The sequence below is a fragment of the Emydura macquarii genome, unplaced genomic scaffold, assembly GCF_026122565.2.
Source record: "Emydura macquarii macquarii isolate MOO-44397 ecotype Brisbane River unplaced genomic scaffold, CSIRO-AGI_Emac_v2 contig_1253, whole genome shotgun sequence".
In the NCBI taxonomy this organism is placed as follows: domain Eukaryota; kingdom Metazoa; phylum Chordata; order Testudines; family Chelidae; genus Emydura; species Emydura macquarii.
Window position 1 is genome coordinate 4453820 of NW_027131390.1, and position 19141 is coordinate 4472960.

The window sequence follows — 19141 nt, forward strand, 5'->3', positions numbered from 1 at the left end:
CCTCCCCCAATATTTTTGCTTTGCCCTTGGGCTCAGTCTAGGGTAGAGAGCAATGCATGTATCCTTAAACAAACGTTTGGGGGGGAGTGTACACACTAGCCTTTTGAAACACATGAACTAGTTGGAGTTAATTGCCAGTCAGTGAACTTGAGGTCAGAATGTCTGGTGTTAACAATCCCTCGGCTCTCGCAGGCTGAATCTACGCTAGAAAGAGGTGCATTTTAACGTGTTAATATGTGTAAAATACACCTTTGTTTTACCTACTGTGAGAGTAACTGCAAAGATACCTCCCAGATTTACAATTCTTGAAGACCATTACTGTGGGGCACCATTAAGGATTCTTCAGTATGTTACAGCGATAGAATGTAATCAGTCTTGGAGATACTGCCTATTTGAAATCTAGTCGTTTTGAGGGTTTTCAGGTATTGCACCTGGTAACTTTTGTGGCTTTCCCATTCACGTTTTTTCCATTTTGTCTCTCCCCTGTTTGGGGGGGGGGGAACCCCACAAATAGAGGAAACTGACTTTATATGGGGAAACAGTGAAACTGACTATACTCAAAGCGCTGTCAAATGCACAAAATGAATGGGGGGAAAAGAAAATTGTTAATTATATTGATTTTTAGATACTGCAGTGGATTTAAAAAAAAAACCAACTTCAGGCGTAGTTTTAAATTGATACACAGTACAGGTGTCTGTTTTTTAATGTTTTTGGCATTGTGCTGATTGAAACTGATCATCTGTGATCGATCAATACTTTTCTTTCCTAAGTGCAAGTGAAAAACTGTGTGCAAGAACAAGAGAGAGAGTGTGGAGGAAAAATATTTGTTGATCATGGGGCAATTTGTTCAGACTTGCAGAACTCTACACCTAAAAGTAAGGAGAGAAAACTGACCCCGTGGCATGTTTAGGAAGACCCTCTTTCCCTACAACTTACACATATAGAATATCATATATCTTACAAGCAAACTTGAAGATACTTAGACAATGCCAGTAAAACAAAAAAATCCATTGTGTATTGCCTTTTGGGGGGACCCTTTAGGCATCCTACCGTGATCAGTCTTACTTTCATTCTGAGCCACCTTTTCTTCCCTTCTACTTTTCTCTCCTGTTTGCCTGCCTGCCTGCTTACCTCATGACACCTTTTCACCTACTTAGGAGACTATTTTAGACTTGCCCCTGGCATCATGTGCAGTCCAAGCTGGCACTAAGCGAAGTTTTTGGTGTCTGCTGGTCTCGGTACTGGAGTCTGAAGGTTGTTGTTCTATGGGAAAGCAACTGGATGAATTTAACTTAAGTTTTTTTTTTCCTTTTACCCCAATCTATAGTACAGGAGAGTGTATGTATCAACAATACAAAAGTGTCAAGAGAGTGCAGACCTGACCCGAGTCAAGGAAGCAAATAAGTTCTAAACCAAGAGCAGCAGAAGTTTTTGGTGTGGAAAAATGTAGCAGTGTTAGTGCTCTTGAAATTGCTGTCCTGCACCCTATGAAATACGGAGAAATGAATTGATCTGAACAGAAGGGCATGTTCTGTAATATCAGTCAACCATTTCTGAAGCAAAGCAATTCAGTAGTGTATACCCGTGGCAAATGCTGGAAACTAGACAGGCAAACTGAGCTACGCACCTGGGGAGCCATGTTCCAAAACTACATCTAGGTTTCGTGAAGCAATCTGAGCTTATCTAACTGTTTTAACAAAAAGTGGGGGAATATCTGTTGAGTTAATATGGCATAATGTGCTAACTGATAGAAAACCCTTAAATTCACATTTCTGTGGAGGAGGAGGAGTGAAATGACTTACTAATAAGGCATTACGAAGTTAACAGACTGCTGAAAATTAAGACAATCTACTCCCATAAGACACATTTTACACCTTTAAATTGTCTTTCCTTGGAGAAGTTTTCTCATTTAATTTCAACTAGTACTAACCCTGTTTACTGTACACTGCATCACTTTCAGTGAGACTGTAAAATGTAAGTGATCTGTTTTTGTTGCCAGGGCAGTGTTAGAGAGTCTAGATTTGTTGTATATGGTGCCGTTTTTCAAACCAGTACTTAATAAATACTGAGTCTAAACAAACTGCATTTTGTGTAGTAGACTGAGCAAGCAGTGCTGTACTTAGTATAATTGCTGTGTAACTGGAGCAGGACAGGAGAATGTGGGCAAACATGTTCTTAAAGTGACTTTAGATTATGCAATTTTACATGCTGATGTAGGTGTTCAGTCTTGATAAGACACACATTGGTGTCTTTGAAACAAATGGAATGGGACATTGGTTGCTAATGAGAACTTCCTGGGAAACAAATGCCTACCATGTAGCTTTTTATTTTTCATTTTTTTTTTTTTTGCTTTGTTTAAATTTTAGATGGACTTGTTGATTCATCCAGGCCCATCAATTCATTTGCTTCTCAACCGTGGCATAGTTGTCATAAACTCATTTATGTACGACCTAACCCTAAAACTGGTGTTCCTGTGGGGCATTGGCCAATCCCAGAGTCATTTTGGCCTGATCAGAATTCACCAACTCTGGTAAGTAAAATGAGCTAAAGAAAAGGATTCCACATCTACTGATTTGATAGAGAACTCTGAAATGAACAGTAAATTAGTCTCTTACCCCATGCTTGCTTATGGTCTGGCTTTGACTACAAAATGAATAGACTATCCTTGATGCTGATTGGTGAAGACAAATCTAGATATTGCATCCCAGATCACTTCTGGATCTTGAAAGTTTATTACGATAAATTTTTCATTCAGTAAACTAGTTCTTTTAATAGTTTTTAAATATAGCATCAATCAGGTTTTAATTTAATATTTTTACATTTTGCGACATAGCGCAAATGAAGTTTTCAAAGTATTGAGTCAAAATTATACTTTGAACTAAATTATTTAAAGCATTAAAAAAAAAATGGGGCTAGAAAATACAGCCAAAGGGTTTTAAATTATCTCTTGGGAGGTTAGAAGATGTAGTGCATTTTTGACCCTCCTTTGACCACTCTTCCTGGTGCTTAGCAGCACCTCATGTATATGATTCTTATCTGCCTAGCAGGGAAAGTTGTGTTTGGGAAGGAAGCAAATAATTGCATCTTTTAGATTAGTGCTTCTCAACCCATTCGCCATTATGGGCCACATATGCAGCTCTCTACCTGCTATGTGGGCCACATCCACACAATATATATTCTATCTGTATGGCCATGAGGATGTCACATGGGTCGCAGATGTGTGCTGATTGGGTCGCAAGCTGAGGACCACTGTTCTAGATAATCATGGGAACATGCAGCATGTGCTTGCTCTTTTCTGGAACATTCAGTCATTTTGTTGTTTGTTTGGCTTGTCCTATCAGCCTTTTTTCTTAGATCACTTCTAAGTGGGCACATTATGTTTTTGCATTTGTGCTATTTGTTCTGGGGAAAAAATCAAACTCACTCGGGAACATTCTGAGCAATCATATTGGCAACGTGAGTACATTTTCAAATACGGACTTCTGTGAACAGCAGGCTGAGAGGACAAGTTCAAGTTTTCTTTAAACCATATATTAGAGCACTTTGTGGATTGACTGGGATTTAGAACTTGAAGTATTTTTAAATCTTTACTATTAACTAAACTCTTTTCTCTTGTGAGTGAGGAGGAATTATGTGCCAATGTTGTTCAATAACTCAATTTAGTTAATAGTCCATTATCTTGATTCATCTGGATCACATAGTAGGAATTTAACTTTCTGCTATTGTCAAAGCTTGATGATTAACTTTTTGTTCTTTAAGTGTTGAAAGCTAGTGAGGAATAAAAGATGTGGACGGGAAGTGTTGAATTACTGTATGTCTAGTGTTTTATTAAATGGTTTTATTCATTTGTTTATCTGTGTTTAGTGGTACAGCTTGATTTGATTTATTTGAAAGAACATAGTATCAAAAATGAAACCCTATTAAGATATTACCTTAGACGGGAGCTGTATTAAAGAAAAGAAAAAGCAAAATTTTGGGTGACAGGTGCTAACATTAAAGATTTAACCTGATTATCTTTAACACCAGGCAGTTGGTTGATTCTAAGTCATGAATTTTTTCTTCCTCCTTTTAGCCGCCACGCACAGCTCATCCTGTTGTGAGGTTCTCCTGTGTAGATTGTGAGCCAATGGTAATAGAAAAGCTTCCTTTTGACAAATATGAACTTGAACCTTCGCCCTTAACACAGTACATCTTGGAACGAAAGTCTCCCCATGCCTGCTGGCAGGTATTTGCTTTTATTTGATGATATGAAGTTAACAGGAATCCCCAGGCAGTGCTACATTAATCTTTGTAGACCTAGAAGAAGGCAAGAGGTGTGTCTGATGTTATACTGTTCTGCCGAGTTGAGGAAATGTGTAAAGATGCCAATTACCTCAATTCTGACTGGATTTTTCAAGCCTTTGAAGATGTGATGCCACTACAGGCTTCATCAATTCATTTAATTCTGTTTCGAAGTCATAGCATTTCAGTGGTAAATATGTCCCCCAGGTTCCAGTCTCACATGAAAAGCAGCTTGCCATTTGCATATTGGAAAAGAGAGTGATATTAATTTCCATTAGAACTTAGATGTTATGTAAATGACCTAAATTCTAATGTACTGCTAAAGCCACTAATTGCCACTTCTCCCATCCAATTCATACCTCCTGCTTAATGCACTGGATTGGTCTTGTGGAGGCATTGGTGCTATTCCTGGCTTTGTCACAGGCTTCTTCTGCATGACCTGGGGCAAATCACTAAGGCCAGATCTAAACTTAAAGTGGTGCAATGCCACTTAATGAAGACACTACCTGTGCCACCAGGTGAGCTTCTCCCATCAGCGTAGGTACTCCTTCTCCCTGAGAGACTGTAGCTATGTCAGCGGGAGAAGCCATCCCATCGTCCTAGCACTGTCTACGTTGAGGGTTAGGTTGGTATAACTACATCACTTAGGAGTGTGGATTTTTCTAGTATATTTTTCTAGTATAGACCAGTGTTTCTCAATGCCGGTCCCTGAGGTTTCCCTGACACGGTTGAAGAAGGCAGCAACCGGTTCCTGGTATCAAAAAGGTGGAGAGACACTGTTGTAGACTAAGCCTTAGCATTTAGGTCGATGTGGCTGTAGTGTTCAGGGTTGTGGAAAATCCACACTCTGAGTACTGTAGCCATGCTGACTTCACCCTCAGTGTAGATGCAGCTAGATCCATGGACGAATGCCTGTTGTTGACCTAGCTACTGTTGCGTGGGGAAAACCCTACGCATCAATGTAGGCTGCATCTATGCTACAGCATTGTGCTGACGTAGCTACGGTGCTGTAGCTAGACCACTATAGCCCCTGTAGTGTAGACGAGCCCTTAATTGCTCCGTGCCTTTGTTTCTCATTTGTAAATGGGGTTCTCCTCCCTCACAGGGATATGAAGAGGAATTAATTTACTATATGTGAGGTGCACAGGTGGTACAGTAATTTGAGATCATTTCATCTCTAACTTGCAAATAAATGGTAAAAGTAATTTGGAAGGGTAACCAACAATGAAACAAATCTCACTGTTGCCTAGAAAAAAATTGAGGGAATGCAGTCAATTTACAATCTGGTGAATTCCAAATAATGGCTATAAAGCACACTGGGATACCTCATCTGCCCCTGGCGCCCCCTGACAAATTTTGTAAATAAATGTCCCTATTTTCTTTTAATGGCTTTTCTTGTCCTGGTTATGTGAAACACCCACTCAGACAAGGGAAATTGACTAATTACAGTAGAAACTATTTAACAGACTGTACTCTAAGTGCTGTCAAATGCACAAAAGTTAAAAAACCTAGAAAAATAGTGGAATATTATTTTTTCATTTACAGTAGTCTTAGGTATTACTTGTAACATTAGTAGACAAATAATCAGCAGATATAAGTGACTTTTGTTGACTGTGTCCCTATAAGAGTCAATAGTTATTTCTAAATGGGACTTTCTTGTACTTCTGTGTATTGACACAGATTTCTTAGCTGCCAAATGGAGAATGTCTGTTTCTCAGACTTAGTACTCCACTCCATCATTACAAGTTTAGCCTCTAGAATAATAGCACCCTCCAAGTTAGAGACGTGTGTATCTTGATAATCGGTTTTCTGAGGATTAATGCTGTGTTTAAGATGCATGTTTACAAATTGGTAATATCTCCTTAGCTTGAGCATTTGTGTCAATGTATTGAAGAATGAAAAATTAGGCTCATTATCAATTGTGCATGTGTTTTAGGGAGATTACTTTATAAATCAAATTATTAGAAAAATCTATCTGCAACAGAGATCAGGTATAGCCTGTTAAATAGTGTCCAAGCAATGGAGCTTCCATCTCTTCCCTTGAGAGCCATTAAATATAATGTCGACAAAGCACTAGAGAACGTACTCTGGAGAGTAATCCCACCCTGGCAGGGGATGGACTAAATGACTAAGTATCTTTGCATCTCTGACATCTGTAATTTACAAGTTTAAGTGCATGTCCAGTTATATGTACACAGTTAAAATCAAACTGAGCAATTTTCTATAATTTTCCCCTTCTCTCCTTTAAAAAGAGTAAAAAATTAGATCGCACTTTGATAAATGTGCAGCTTTTCAAATGTTTTGTTTTAAATATAACAATGCCTCTTATGTTCTTTGTCAGGTATTTGTGAGTAGCAGTGGAAAATACAGTGAACTTGGCCATCCATTTGGGTATTTAAAAGCAAGCACTACTTTAACCTGTGTAAACCTCTTTGTGATGCCTTACAACTATCCTGTTTTACTTCCTCTGCTAGGTAGGTAATACAGTACATCATGCAGCTTAACAGCATAAAAATATGATGGCTAATGTGCTGCCCAAATGTATCTGTTAGAGACCGTTTTAAAATAATGGAGATCAGAGAGTATCAAATGTTGCAAACTCTTAAATATAATTTGGGAGGAGAGGATTTTCATACCCCCTCTCCCTTTTTTTTTCTCTCCAGCAGAGGAGGAGAGCTACCTGCTTCCAGTGCATGTTTGATGCTGTTCACCTCCTAGACACGTAGCCTCTTCCTTAACCTGGAGTAAGCTTCAACCTCCATTCTTTTCCCTCATGTAGGATGTGGTATCTCCATTTTTTGCAGTTGCTCTTATGGCATCCTACGTTTGGCTGAAAGGTCAGGTGCAGGACTTTTTAGCGGTGTTGGGGAGAGAGAAGTCAACAACTACAATTTAGAGTAGCAACCAGCAGGCAGGACTAGAGCAATGAAGCAGCCAGCATTTCCCCTCGAGGACCAAATGTTTCATTTTCATGATGAGCTTGCTTTCCCACAGGCAAGATGATACGAGAGAGGTGGTGCATGAACAGGTCCTGTAATAGCTATAGTTGTAAAGACTTTGGTTCCCATGGCAAAATGCTAATGGCAGAGGGAATTGCTTCCCTGGTGCTATTGTTTCTTCTGTTTGTAGAGCCAGTGTGTTTTAAGAATTATACAAATTAACAGTGAAGGTTTAAGATAAGTAAATATTGAATTTTAAAACATAATTTCTCGTATTGTATGGAACAGTCACGTACACTATTCTGGCAAGAAAAGGTGCAAGAATGTTTGTTCATATTCCTAATACGTATTGTCACCTCATCATAATCCACCAGCAAATCAGTACGTCTTAGTTAAAATCATTAGCTCGTGGCTTGTATATCAGCCTGATAATGATTCCAACACCTAGCACTTGGAGTTCAGTTTCCAAGTGCCCGCTTTCTGCGAGCTGGTTGCTACCAGTTCAGATGAACTGCCACTTCTATTGCAGATCTGCTAGTCCAACAAAGGTCATCAGTGGATACAAATAAAGGTGGTGTAAGCATTTTGATCTGCCTTCCATCTACGCAGCTCTACCACTTCTTCTCCCACCCTATTTTGAGAGGCGAAAAGTCTTCCTGTTGTGTATGGATAACAGGAATGTGAGAGAGGTGCCTCTGCAACATGTGCTATGCTGCACTCTACCTGAAGCACTTGGTGTACTTTGTCTGTCAAATCAAACTGCATGATGCTGCTTAACTTACACGATGGGGCTTTTCAACCGCATGAGTCATAAACAGAATGTTTACCATGGCGGTACAGTGATGACACATCCAGATTCTCCCAGTGCATGTCTCTTGAACTGTTTCTTGTCACTGGTTTGAACACTTCCATCCATGACATGTAAGGATCATCAAAATTTGGTTCAGTGACCGTTCTGCATGAACCTAAACGAAGGCTTTTTAGCTGATTATCTAGCCTGAGATCAATGGGAGAAATTGCCCAGTACTTAGCAACTGACAGTACACTCTTAATTGGTCCAAAAATACTTGTAAAGATACTTGACATCTTTGATATTTGTGGGGGTTTTTTGTATTTAAAAAAAACAAGACTGGTTTGTCTTTCTTCTTCGAGTAGTGTCCCTGTGGGTGCTCCACTGTAGATGTGTCTGCATCCCTGTGCTGCTGATCAGAGAACTTTGATAGCAGTGTCTGTTCAGCTTGCACATGTGCTGTCTTTCCTCAGCTGAGCCTCAGTTCCTTCTCAACTGCCCTTGGCTAGAGACAGAGCCTATAGCTGTTGTTTAGTGGATTGTTCTCTCTCCTTTTCATTTGTTAATAGTTAGCTTTAGAAACTTTGTTTTCTTCTGACTCTTTATTTGACTGAGCCTAAAAAAAAAATCAAATAAAAAAGAAAGAAGAGTTTGTACTTGTGTTGACCCCTTTTTGGGGGGGAACCCCCTGGACAATGGTATGCCCAGCTCTCTGGGCTTCATGAAGTGTCACACTTGCAGCAAGGCAATCCCAGTTGCGGACAAGCATTCCTAGTGCATTTGCTGTCTCAGCGAGGGCCAGCAGCTCCAACCAAAAATCGTCTTTATGGAGGTGGCTCTCTGACTCCAACCCATGAGTCTTCCCTTCAAACTTTAGTGTCGAAAGACACTGATTTGAAGAAATGATTCAGGGACTCCACTGCTAAGTGGAGAAAGAGAACAGGAAGTCCTGTAAGTGAGCCCAGGATAACCAGAATCGATCTCCATCTTGCTCAGTATCCTCAGCACTGCCAGCACTGATATCATCTGGCATCCACACCTCACAGCGACCATTAGCGTCTAGTACCATTGTTAGGCCCACGACCCTTTGGGCACGGGTCTTCGTTACAGAGAGGTAAGGGCAAATACCCTAAGATGCTCCCAGTACACGAGCTGATGTCAGTACTGTCAGAGGCATTGGCCCATCCAGTACTGGAGAGATCAAAATGGACGAGGTCCCCAGGACCACCATCACTGCCAGGGTGTTTGGTACAGTCTGAATTTCATCAGGCCAGGAACCTGGCTACGCTGGAAGCATCTGACTCTCTGCCCCTTGGTACTGAGATCACAGCACTGAACCAAGACCGATCAAGAGATATATTTTCCCACAATCATGCCATGCTCCTGCACTGTCAAGTGAGGGATTGGACAGTGAACCAGGAGTTTCTCAACACTCTTCCCAAGCGCCATATAGGACCCAATATCAACAGAGTTCAGGAATGTACCATCAGATGGCACCACCACCATCTTGGTACAGCCACCTGTAGGCACCTCCACCAGGCCTTATGCCACTGCTGTGGCCATACTGGGACCCATGGGTGGCACACGGACAGCCTGCCTCATGGGCATTGAGCATCACTTGGGAACCTTCCAGGCATGCTCCCGTGGCCACAGCATCGCGGGACTCAGAACCTGAAGAAGTGGAGAAACAGAAGAGGTAGACACAGAAGAGGAAGTAACACCCAAGATCATATCTTCTTTTTTTGCCGGACAAAGCAGTCATGTCATCACCTCTTTCCATGGCAGATGACTTCCACTTGTTCCAAGAGCTGGTGAAAAGAGTGACTGACACCCTCCATAGACCATTGGAGGAGGTTAAAGATGCACACCACCAGCTCATTGATATCCTGCTTCATCTATCTCCAAAATCGCCATCCTAGACCCAGCTAAGACAGTGTGGCAAACCCCAGCTTCAGTGGCCCCAACGTTCAAGCAGGTGGATAAAATATATGTCCTTGTGACAGAATCAGAGTTCCTGTTCACCTATCCGCCACCCAGTTTCATCGTGATGGATGCTGTGAACTCTCATGGTTGACAGCACCACTGTAGGACAACACCTTTATGATACAGACTGAAAATGCCTTCATCTCTTTGGTAGGAAGGTGTACTTGGCCATTTTACAGTTTCAAATTATCAGCTACCAGGCACTCATGGCAAAGTACAACTACATGAATTAAAATAAATTAAATGACTTTATTGATAAACTGCCAGAGAGGTCCCAGGACTTCAAGGCCATCATTCAGGAAGGGCAGCTAGTATGATGGCCCTTGACATCTTTGCAATTGGCTTTTGACACTGATGACACGGCTGCCAGGACTCTCTCCATGGCTGCGGTGATGAGACGGGCATCGTGTCTTCACCCCTCGGAATTCCCAAAAGGAGGTGCAGACCACAGTGGAGGACCTCTCCTTTGTGGCTGTCAAGCTCTTCGCCGAGAAGACCGATGCCTCCCTCCACTCCTTGAAGTATTCCAGGGTGTCTTTCAGGTCACCGGGGCAAAAGAGACATTTTAGCCCTCTTTACCAACAGAGTTCTTATTCCTCCCAATTCACTTCACAACAGCACTGTGAGCCCCAAAGGAAGAAAAAAAAATTCCCAAAATGGAAGCCTTTGGGCTCCCAGTCTTTGACTCAAGCACTACTTTTGACAGTCAGGGTGAGGTGCCATGAGACCTCTCCTTTTTACTACCTGTACCTATGCACCCATTTGGCCACAGTTTGGCAGCATTCCCCAATGCCTGGGAACGCATAACATCAGACAGATGGTCCTGGAGGTTGTCAGATCTTGTTATTCCATCCACTTCACCTCACCACCCCCTCCACAATACCTTTCCCCTTTTCAGGGACCCTTCTCATGAGATAGATCGCCTACTGCAGTTAGGAGCCATAGAACCAATACCTCAACATCTACAAGGTAAGGGTTTCTACTCTCGTTCCTTCCTATTCTCAAAAGGAAGAAAGTTTGGAGACACATGCTGGACCTCAGAGCTTTCAACAAGTTCATCAAAGCTCAGAAGTTCAAGATGGTCACCTTATTGATGATCATTCCGTCATTGGAAAAGGAAGACTGGTTTTCAGCCATTGACCTACAGGATACCTACTTTCACATTTCAATAGTGCGGGCTCACAGGTGTTTTCTCAGGTTCACTCTGTGACACGACCTCTACCAAAACAGAGTCCTTCCCTTTGGACTTTTATCGGCCCTGAGAGTATTTTTCAAAGTTCTCCCAGTGGTGACCACCCATTTATGATTGCAAGGGATAATGATCTACCCTTACCTGGATGATTGTCTCCTCAGAGCCTGGTCACTTCAGGAGGCTCATCGGGCCACTGAGGACGTAATATGCTTGTTCACGGAATTAGGCCTACAGATCATTTTGGAGAAGTTGACTCTCACACCAGTGCTATGCTTAAAATTCACAGGGGCCAACATAGACGTGTTATAGGCCAAAGCCTTCCTACTTCAAGAAAGGTTTCTATCCCTGGTCTGCCTTATAGACACAGCTTAATGCAGTTCTCAAGTGCCAGCCAGAATCTGCCTCCAGCTCTTGGGGCATATGGTGGCAAGCACAGTGGTGATTCTGCACGCCAGACTTCACATGTGATGCCTGCAGCTGTGGTTCAGTTCGGTTTACAGACTGAACAGAGACAGTTGTGGACAAACCTGTCACTGCACACCAGAATCAAGAACTCCCTGGACTGGGGGAAGACCCTGGCCAGTGCTTGCAAAGGTATCCCCTTTTTTCAGGCGCCACCTTCGTCACTCCTGAGCACTGACTCATCCCTCATTGGATGGGGCATGCATTTAAACTGTCTCTCCATGCAAGGCAAATAGTCACCTACGGAGATATCCCTCCACATCAATCTCAAATTGAGAGCGGTCAGGAATGCCTGCGCCCATTTCCTCCTGCTGATAACGGGATCACATATGACGATCTGAAAAGACAACATAGCCTGCATTATTATATCAACTGCTAGGGAGGTGCCAAATTGCCCTCCGTATGTTCGGAGGTGATGAAACTATGGAACTGGTGCACCTCTCACAACGTCACCTTGTCCACAACTTACCTCTCGGGCACGCAAAACTCAACAGCAGACAAGCTCAGTCGCAAATTCCTACATGACCACATGTGGGAGATGCACCTGTCAGTACTTCATGACTTGTTCACACAATGGTGAACACTGTCCCCGTATCTGTTCACCACTTACCAGAACAAGTGTCCGCAGTACTTTTCCAGGGCAGGGATCAGTCAGCACTCTGGGCACTCCTCTCCTCCTCCCATGGGACAAGGACCTTGTTTACACCCTCTTTCTGTTTTTCTCTTCTGCTGAAGATCCTACTAAAGACAAAGAGGGATGGAGCTTATGTAGTCTTGATTGCTCCCCCATGGCCGAGATAGATCTTGAAACCCTTACCTGATGCAGTTCGCAATGTGGCCACTGATCTCCCTTCCGGACACTCTGCACTTTCTCTCTCAGGACAAGAGGCAAACCATATGTCCCAACTCGGGCATCCTCCGCCTCAAAGCATGGCTCCTACATGGTTCCAGTACTTAGAAAGCTCATGCTCAAAGGAAGTGCAAGAGGTTCTACTACACAGTAGAAAGTCCTCCACATGACACACTTACCTGCAGGAATGGTCCATTTTCCAGATCAGGTGCACGTCCCAACAAATCTCTCTATTGTCAGCAACTATTCATCATATTCTGGAATATGCGCTGACCCTTAAAAAATTGAGGTTATCTCTGAGCTCTCTCAGGGTCAATCTAGCTACTACATCATTTCACCAAACGTAGAGGGGGTACTCGGTACTATCACATCCAACCACCCAAAAATTCCTTAAAGGAATAACAAACCTCTTCCTTCAACCTCAACTTCCTACCCCCTCATGGGACCTAAACCTAATGCTGAAATGACTGACTAGGCTCCCCTTCGATCCTATGGCCACTTGTTTGCTAGCTTACCTATTGATGAAATGGTCTTTCTGATTGCAATTACGTCGGCTAAAAGAATAGGGAAAATAGCAGCTCTGATGGCTCATTCCCCATATACAGTGTTTTTCCCAGATAAAGTTACACTCAGACCGCATCTGAGGTTCATCCCTAAAGTTTCATCCCTTGTTTCATGTGAATCAGTCTATTCACCTTCCTGCCTTCTACCCTAAGGTTCACCAAGACTACATGCAGGCCATGCAGCATACCTTAGATGTTATGAGAGTCCTGGCATTTTACCTTGAATAGGACAGAAGCCTTCAGGAAGTCCCCAAGACTGTTCCTCTCCATGGCGGAAAGATCTAAGGGCTCAGCAGTATCCGCCCAAAGACTCTCCAAGTGGGTCTTGAATTGCATCAGACTGATACCAAATTCATAACATGACCCCTCCAGACTTGATCCGTACACCTTCCATGAGATCGATCTCCTCATCTGTCGCCTTCTTTAAGGATGTCCCCATCTCCAAGATCTGCAGAACAGCAACATCAGTCCACACCTTTGCAGAACATTATGTGGTCACCAGGGACTCTGCCTCTGATGTCATCTTTGGCTCCACAGTATTATAATCTATGACTAACCCGACTCCAAGGTCCCAGCCCTCCAAGGGGGTTACTGCTTTGGCGTCACCTACAGTGGAGCACCCATAGGGACACTACTTGAAGAAATTGTTACTCACCTTGTGCAGTAACGATGGTTCTTCGAGATGTGTGCTGTGGGTGCTCCACTACCCACCCTCCTCCCCTGTGTTTTGGAGTTCTCGCTATGACTGTGCCATAGTGAAGGAACTGAGGATGGTTAGCCCGTGTGCCTGGTTAGCTTCATGGCACAGCACTAAGAGAGAGCGCATGTGCGGGCTCAGTGGACACTGCTACCAGAATTCTCCAGTCAACAGTGCAAGGACGTGGACACACATCTCAAAGAACCATTATTACTGCACAAGGTGAGTAACGTCTTCCTTTTTCTGATCAGGGGTTTGGTGTCCTACAAGGGAGAAGAAAGAATAACTTGCTCTGGTCAACTGTGACTGCTCTTGATGCTTTTTAAGAGCTGTGTCTACCTTGTTTTTGGAAGAGCTCTGCATCTGGGGAATGAGACAAACCTTGATAATTAGGGTGGAATGCAGATAAAGTCTTCACCCTCCCCCCTTTTCCATGATTCTGGGGGAAAAAATGCACAATACAAGAAAATGAACTTTCTCTGAACTGCTCTATCTAATTTATTGGTTCCCTGTCTGTCAAGAAGTTTTCAACAACTTGTGTGTTTCAAGTGTTGCTAGTTGCTTATGAGACCATTTTTTCTTGTATTGGTTTATTCCCACTGTTCCATTGGTTGGTAAGAGAAGGTTTTAATTTGACATCCTGGAACTTAACATAGTGGACAGGCCTGAAAATGAGGTAGAGCAAGTATGACATGAGGAAGCCCATGAATATTAGTATTAAGGATTCTAAAGAAAATGGAAGATTTTGCCAAGTTGGTGAAGTGAGTTGCTGGGACCAATGACGAAGATGTAAATCATACCATAGTTAGAGACTTGGCAACTTGTCTTTTAGGCTTCTTCAGGAGCAGAAATGTGGATCCTATATCTGGCTCCCATCTTAGAGCGTGTGTGCATGCTTCAGTCCCAACTGATGACGAGCAATGTAGGGGCCTATTTATGGGAGAGTGGAACTGGACAGTCCAGTGTGATGGACTGATCTGAGCAATAGTGTTGGTGTCTGGCTGACAAAACTCTGGTCTGTGGTTCAGAAAAGGATGTCCGTACTTCTATAAAACCAAAGCCTGACCATGTGGGATGTGCTAGTACATGCTGGTACTGATGCCAGAGAACCATAGTGTTCTAACTTGGCACCCTGAGGACCAGAGAATAGCAAGTACAGTCCTGGTCTTTTGCTTCTCTAAGTTCGTCCCAACAGTGAAATACAAAAGATCTGCCTCTGAAGGCACTTCTGCTCCTGGATAGGTCCCTAGTGTACATATATTGGGCCTGGGGATGGAATCGTCATGTTTTCTGTCACATCAGAATTGTAATCCTAGGACTGACCTGTGTGTAGCAACTGTTTCTCTTGGTGTAGAATTTCTTACACCAATTTCCACATGTCTCCTCCTAACAAAGAAACACCAACACTGGAATGGAATCATCAAGCCATTGCACTTACAGATCTTGTCCCATATCTGCAGAAGAGCAGGCTAATTGAAATGCTACAGCCATAAAGCATAAGTGATGCCAGGGACTTAAAATTGGAACACAACAAAGATCAAGGCTATTGAACTCTAGGGTGTTATCTTGGCTGAGCAATTTACAAAACTCTTTCCTGACTGATCCTAGTCATTGAGGCACTAATGTGGAGGGCTGGCTTTGATGAGAGAACAGGGCTGTGCATGCTTTTCTGAAGAGTCATTGGAGGTGATGGAGAAATAGCAGATAACAGGAAAATATGCCAGAAGGAAACTTAATACAACCAGTGGCATACTGTGTATCTCCGGCGCCAGAGGCCAATGATTGCATTTGCGCCCCCCTGGTCCAGAGCTGGCAGCCCAGTGCTGAACTGGCCTGCTGGGGAAACCGCCCCCCTCCGGGGTGTGGGGAGTGAAGCCATGAGTGAGGTGCCCCCCTACCCCACAGTGGAGCGCCCCACAGGTGTGACTCTGGCCGTGCCTCCCATAGAACCCTGAAGGGCCAGCTGGTGGTCCCTCCCTATCGGTCCGCCACTGAATACAACCCCCATGTTAGTGCTTATATAAACTCAAAACAGCATTTTGAAAAGTGTAGACTTTCCATGGAGAGCTGGTGACTTGGACCAACTCAGATGAAAAAAGCTGCCCTCCTCTCCTCCTGTGAACTAAATGAACTGTTCTTGTATAGTATCACAGAGCCAAATAAAGCTTTTACCCTAGTGGGAATATCTGGGCAGACTGTGTGACAGTAAGGGAATAGGGAATACCTCTATGATGGATGGATCACATAATTATCTGTTCTGTTCATTCCCTCTGCAGCACCTGGCCGCTGTCAGAAGACAGGATACTAGGCTAGGTAGACCATTGGTCTGACCTACTATGGCCATTCTTATGTTCTTATGATTATTCCATACTTACGGAACAGTGCCCTTGGCTGGACTGTCTGTGGGGAGGGTCATCCCATGGCCTTTGGATGTAAAATCATGATCCTCTTCTGCTTAAACTAACAGACCATGTCCATTAGCTCAAAGGCAGTAGAAGGCTCATAAATGTCTATACATAGACTAGTGGCTAGAGGTGGACAAAGTCACACTTTCACAGGTGTAATTGAACAGAACGTAACACTGTAATAATGGATGCCGGGTTTTTCTTTTTACCTTAATTAATCTGTTAAAGCATTTTTATATTGACTGCAGATTATGCAAACTTGTTATCTGAACAAACTTGCTGGCACACTGTCTGCCCAGATAATTGAGATCCTACTGTATTATTAAAACTGTGTTGACTTTTTTGCCACCTTCTTGAGTTAAAAGTTAAATCAGAATTTTAAAAATCTGTAATTAGCCATTCACCATTTGCTGTTTTCTTTTTGTACTTTGTCTAAACCAAGTAAAGAAAACAAGACTGGTCAGTTTCATCTATGTTTGCAGTCGGTCCCATGTCTCACATGGGTCTCTTGAATTATTACAGTATTAACTTGCAAACACGTGAACCCATCCGGGGGGCTCTAAGCCCCTCTTGTAAAATATTCAGTGCCCTCAGCTCCCACTGACTGCCCTCTGTTTTCACTGTAATCAGTACTCTGCAGATTCTGGCCCACTGTCTGCAGGAGAATAGCTGAAGACAAATTTGATATGTCTTTAAAACAATTACAATGAATAGGTTTGTCTTAAAATCTTTTTGTTGATGATAAATCTTAAATTATGGCCCTTAAAGTGCTTGACAGTATCCTTTTATGAAAGGAATGGTGTAACTGAATTGTTGTGAAGTTTCTTCACATAGAGACTGGCATCCTGCCCTAACCGAGCACCATGGCAAAATAAATGTCAAGGGCTTAAAAGCTGTTACTAGTGGCTTGAAACATAAGCGTATAGAAATTCAGATAATTTCACACTAGTCTGACAAAATTGTCATGAATGTTGAGCAATCCAGATCTTACTCCTCTTTTTATCACAGTTCTAACAAACTAATTATTTTGGTGAAAAGTTCCAGAGGGGTAGCCGTGTTAATTAGAAGTATGGCAACTTCTACAAAAAAACTTCAAAAACAGACTTCAGCGAGTAACTGCAGAGCTGGAACTCATATGCAAACTTGACACAATCAAACTGGGTCGGAATAGGGACTCAGAATGGTTATCTTATTACAAGAAGTAATTGTCATTGTTCACACATTCTCACCTTCTAATCAACGGTTGTGAATAGGCCTCATCTACTCTAACTGAATGGACTTTGCTAACACCTACCCTCCCCATTGTTGTTCCTTACCCTTGGATGTATATATATACCCCTTATCTGATTTCCGTTTCTTGCATCTGACAAAGTGGGTTTCAGCCCATGAAAGCTTATGCCTGCAGAAATTAAATTTGTTAGTCTTTAAAGTGCTACAGGATTCTCGTTGTTTTTTTTAATTATATTGGAACTCTTCTTGCCTTAAATTGGTCTAAGATAAAGGTCAAAACAATTAATTTAACCCAGATGTTGGATCTTTCTATTGTAACTCATTTACCCTGCCCTGTCCTTCCTTGAAATCTGAGGGTAGGGTAGAGAAAGAGACCAACTTTTATGTCCTGCCTGGAACTTGTAGCCATTTTCTTTCCCATTTGGAGGATAGGAATTCTTACGCTGGCTGTCCACAGTGTAAACAGAGTGAAGATTCTGCAGGAACTCTTACATGTCTGTGTCAAAGCTCTGTTTACACTTCACACAATCTTGTTGAAACAGCATTTGCAACTTTGATATCCAAAATTTAAATTCTCAGATTGGGAACATGCTCTAGTATGGGTACCCTTAACTAGTTGAGCCAATGCATACTGTAAATATTAATCATACTATTTATGAATGGTTACATATCAAGCGATATGTACTTTATATTCTAGAATATCCTTCTTTATAGAAAGGAACTAAACCAGTAATAAAATAGATCACTGGCTTATTGTGCCCTGTGTTTGACAATACAACATTGATGTCGCAACACTGAACACTTTTCAGTTTTGGTCTCTTTGTTGATTTAAGTGTGCATATGTATGTGCATGTGTGTGTACGCAATTCAATATATAGAGATTTCTGTGCTGCAGATAGCAACTCCTAAAAGAATCTCTTGTTTTCATAGCTTCCATACCACCAGGACATGGTTAAGTTTATTTGAAACACCACCATCTCATTCTGAAATAATTAAGCACATATAAAAATTAATAGGCTTCTTTACAATATAACAAAAAAAAGATTGTTTTGTATTTGCAATAAACCATAGCTACCCAAGCATGGGAAGTTCTCACAGATTTAAGTAGATAATACTGCCCACTATGAAATGTGTTCAGATTAAAAGGGAGTCTTAACTCCTTGGAAAAATTCAGCCCATTTCCTTCAGGCCAGAAAAAAGTAATTGGAGCAGCTGTAGTGTGGGGTATTTTTGTTTGTTTGATACAGAATTTATTTAGATTGGAAAATACCTGTAATTTAAGCTTGGGTTGAGTGTGCGAAGACAGAAAATATGTGAAATGCTCGTTCCATTTATACAGATCACTGAGCAAGTAAAACCTGACTCTTCAGAGAGATCCCCCTGAAAGTCCAGCAAGGAGAAAACGTTTTTCCTGCCATGCCTTTTCTTTTTACAACCTCCTTCTGTATGTGTCCCTGTCCCCTGCATCCCTGCCCAACCTCTTATTGGATGTCAGTTCCACTGTCCTCCAAACAACATCTCTAGCTTCCTTTCTGCCAGTGTTCTACTGACCTGCTGAGCAGAGACTATGAAATCTCAAGATGATAAAGTGCCAGGGCAGAGAATGGTAATGCAGCATATAGACTAATCCAGAACAGCACAAAAATTTTGAACTCTACATACTCTTCAATGGCAAATGTTTGGAGATTGTGGTTACAGTTTGTAGCCCGTACAGCAAATAAATTAATGTTGTAGGGCTTGTTCCTACTC

General features: G+C 42.3%; 1 protein-coding gene across 8 annotated transcripts in view; it reads left to right on the forward strand.

The window, feature by feature from the left end:
* Nucleotides 1-19141, forward strand: part of LOC137153044 (integrator complex subunit 6-like) — a 95108-nt gene that overhangs the window by 61341 nt on the left and 14626 nt on the right. For 6 of the 8 annotated variants that reach the window (XM_067548038.1, XM_067548035.1, XM_067548036.1 and 3 more), the window contains 3 exons: nucleotides 2367-2530; nucleotides 4073-4225; nucleotides 6623-6755. In XM_067548038.1, the coding sequence (XP_067404139.1) occupies nucleotides 2367-2530; nucleotides 4073-4225; nucleotides 6623-6755 (450 nt within the window). Of the gene's footprint in view, nucleotides 1-2366; nucleotides 2531-4072; nucleotides 4226-6622; nucleotides 6756-6944; nucleotides 7026-19141 lie in introns of all 8 variants that reach the window. The other 2 variants (XM_067548040.1, XM_067548039.1) reach the window with 2 other exon arrangements.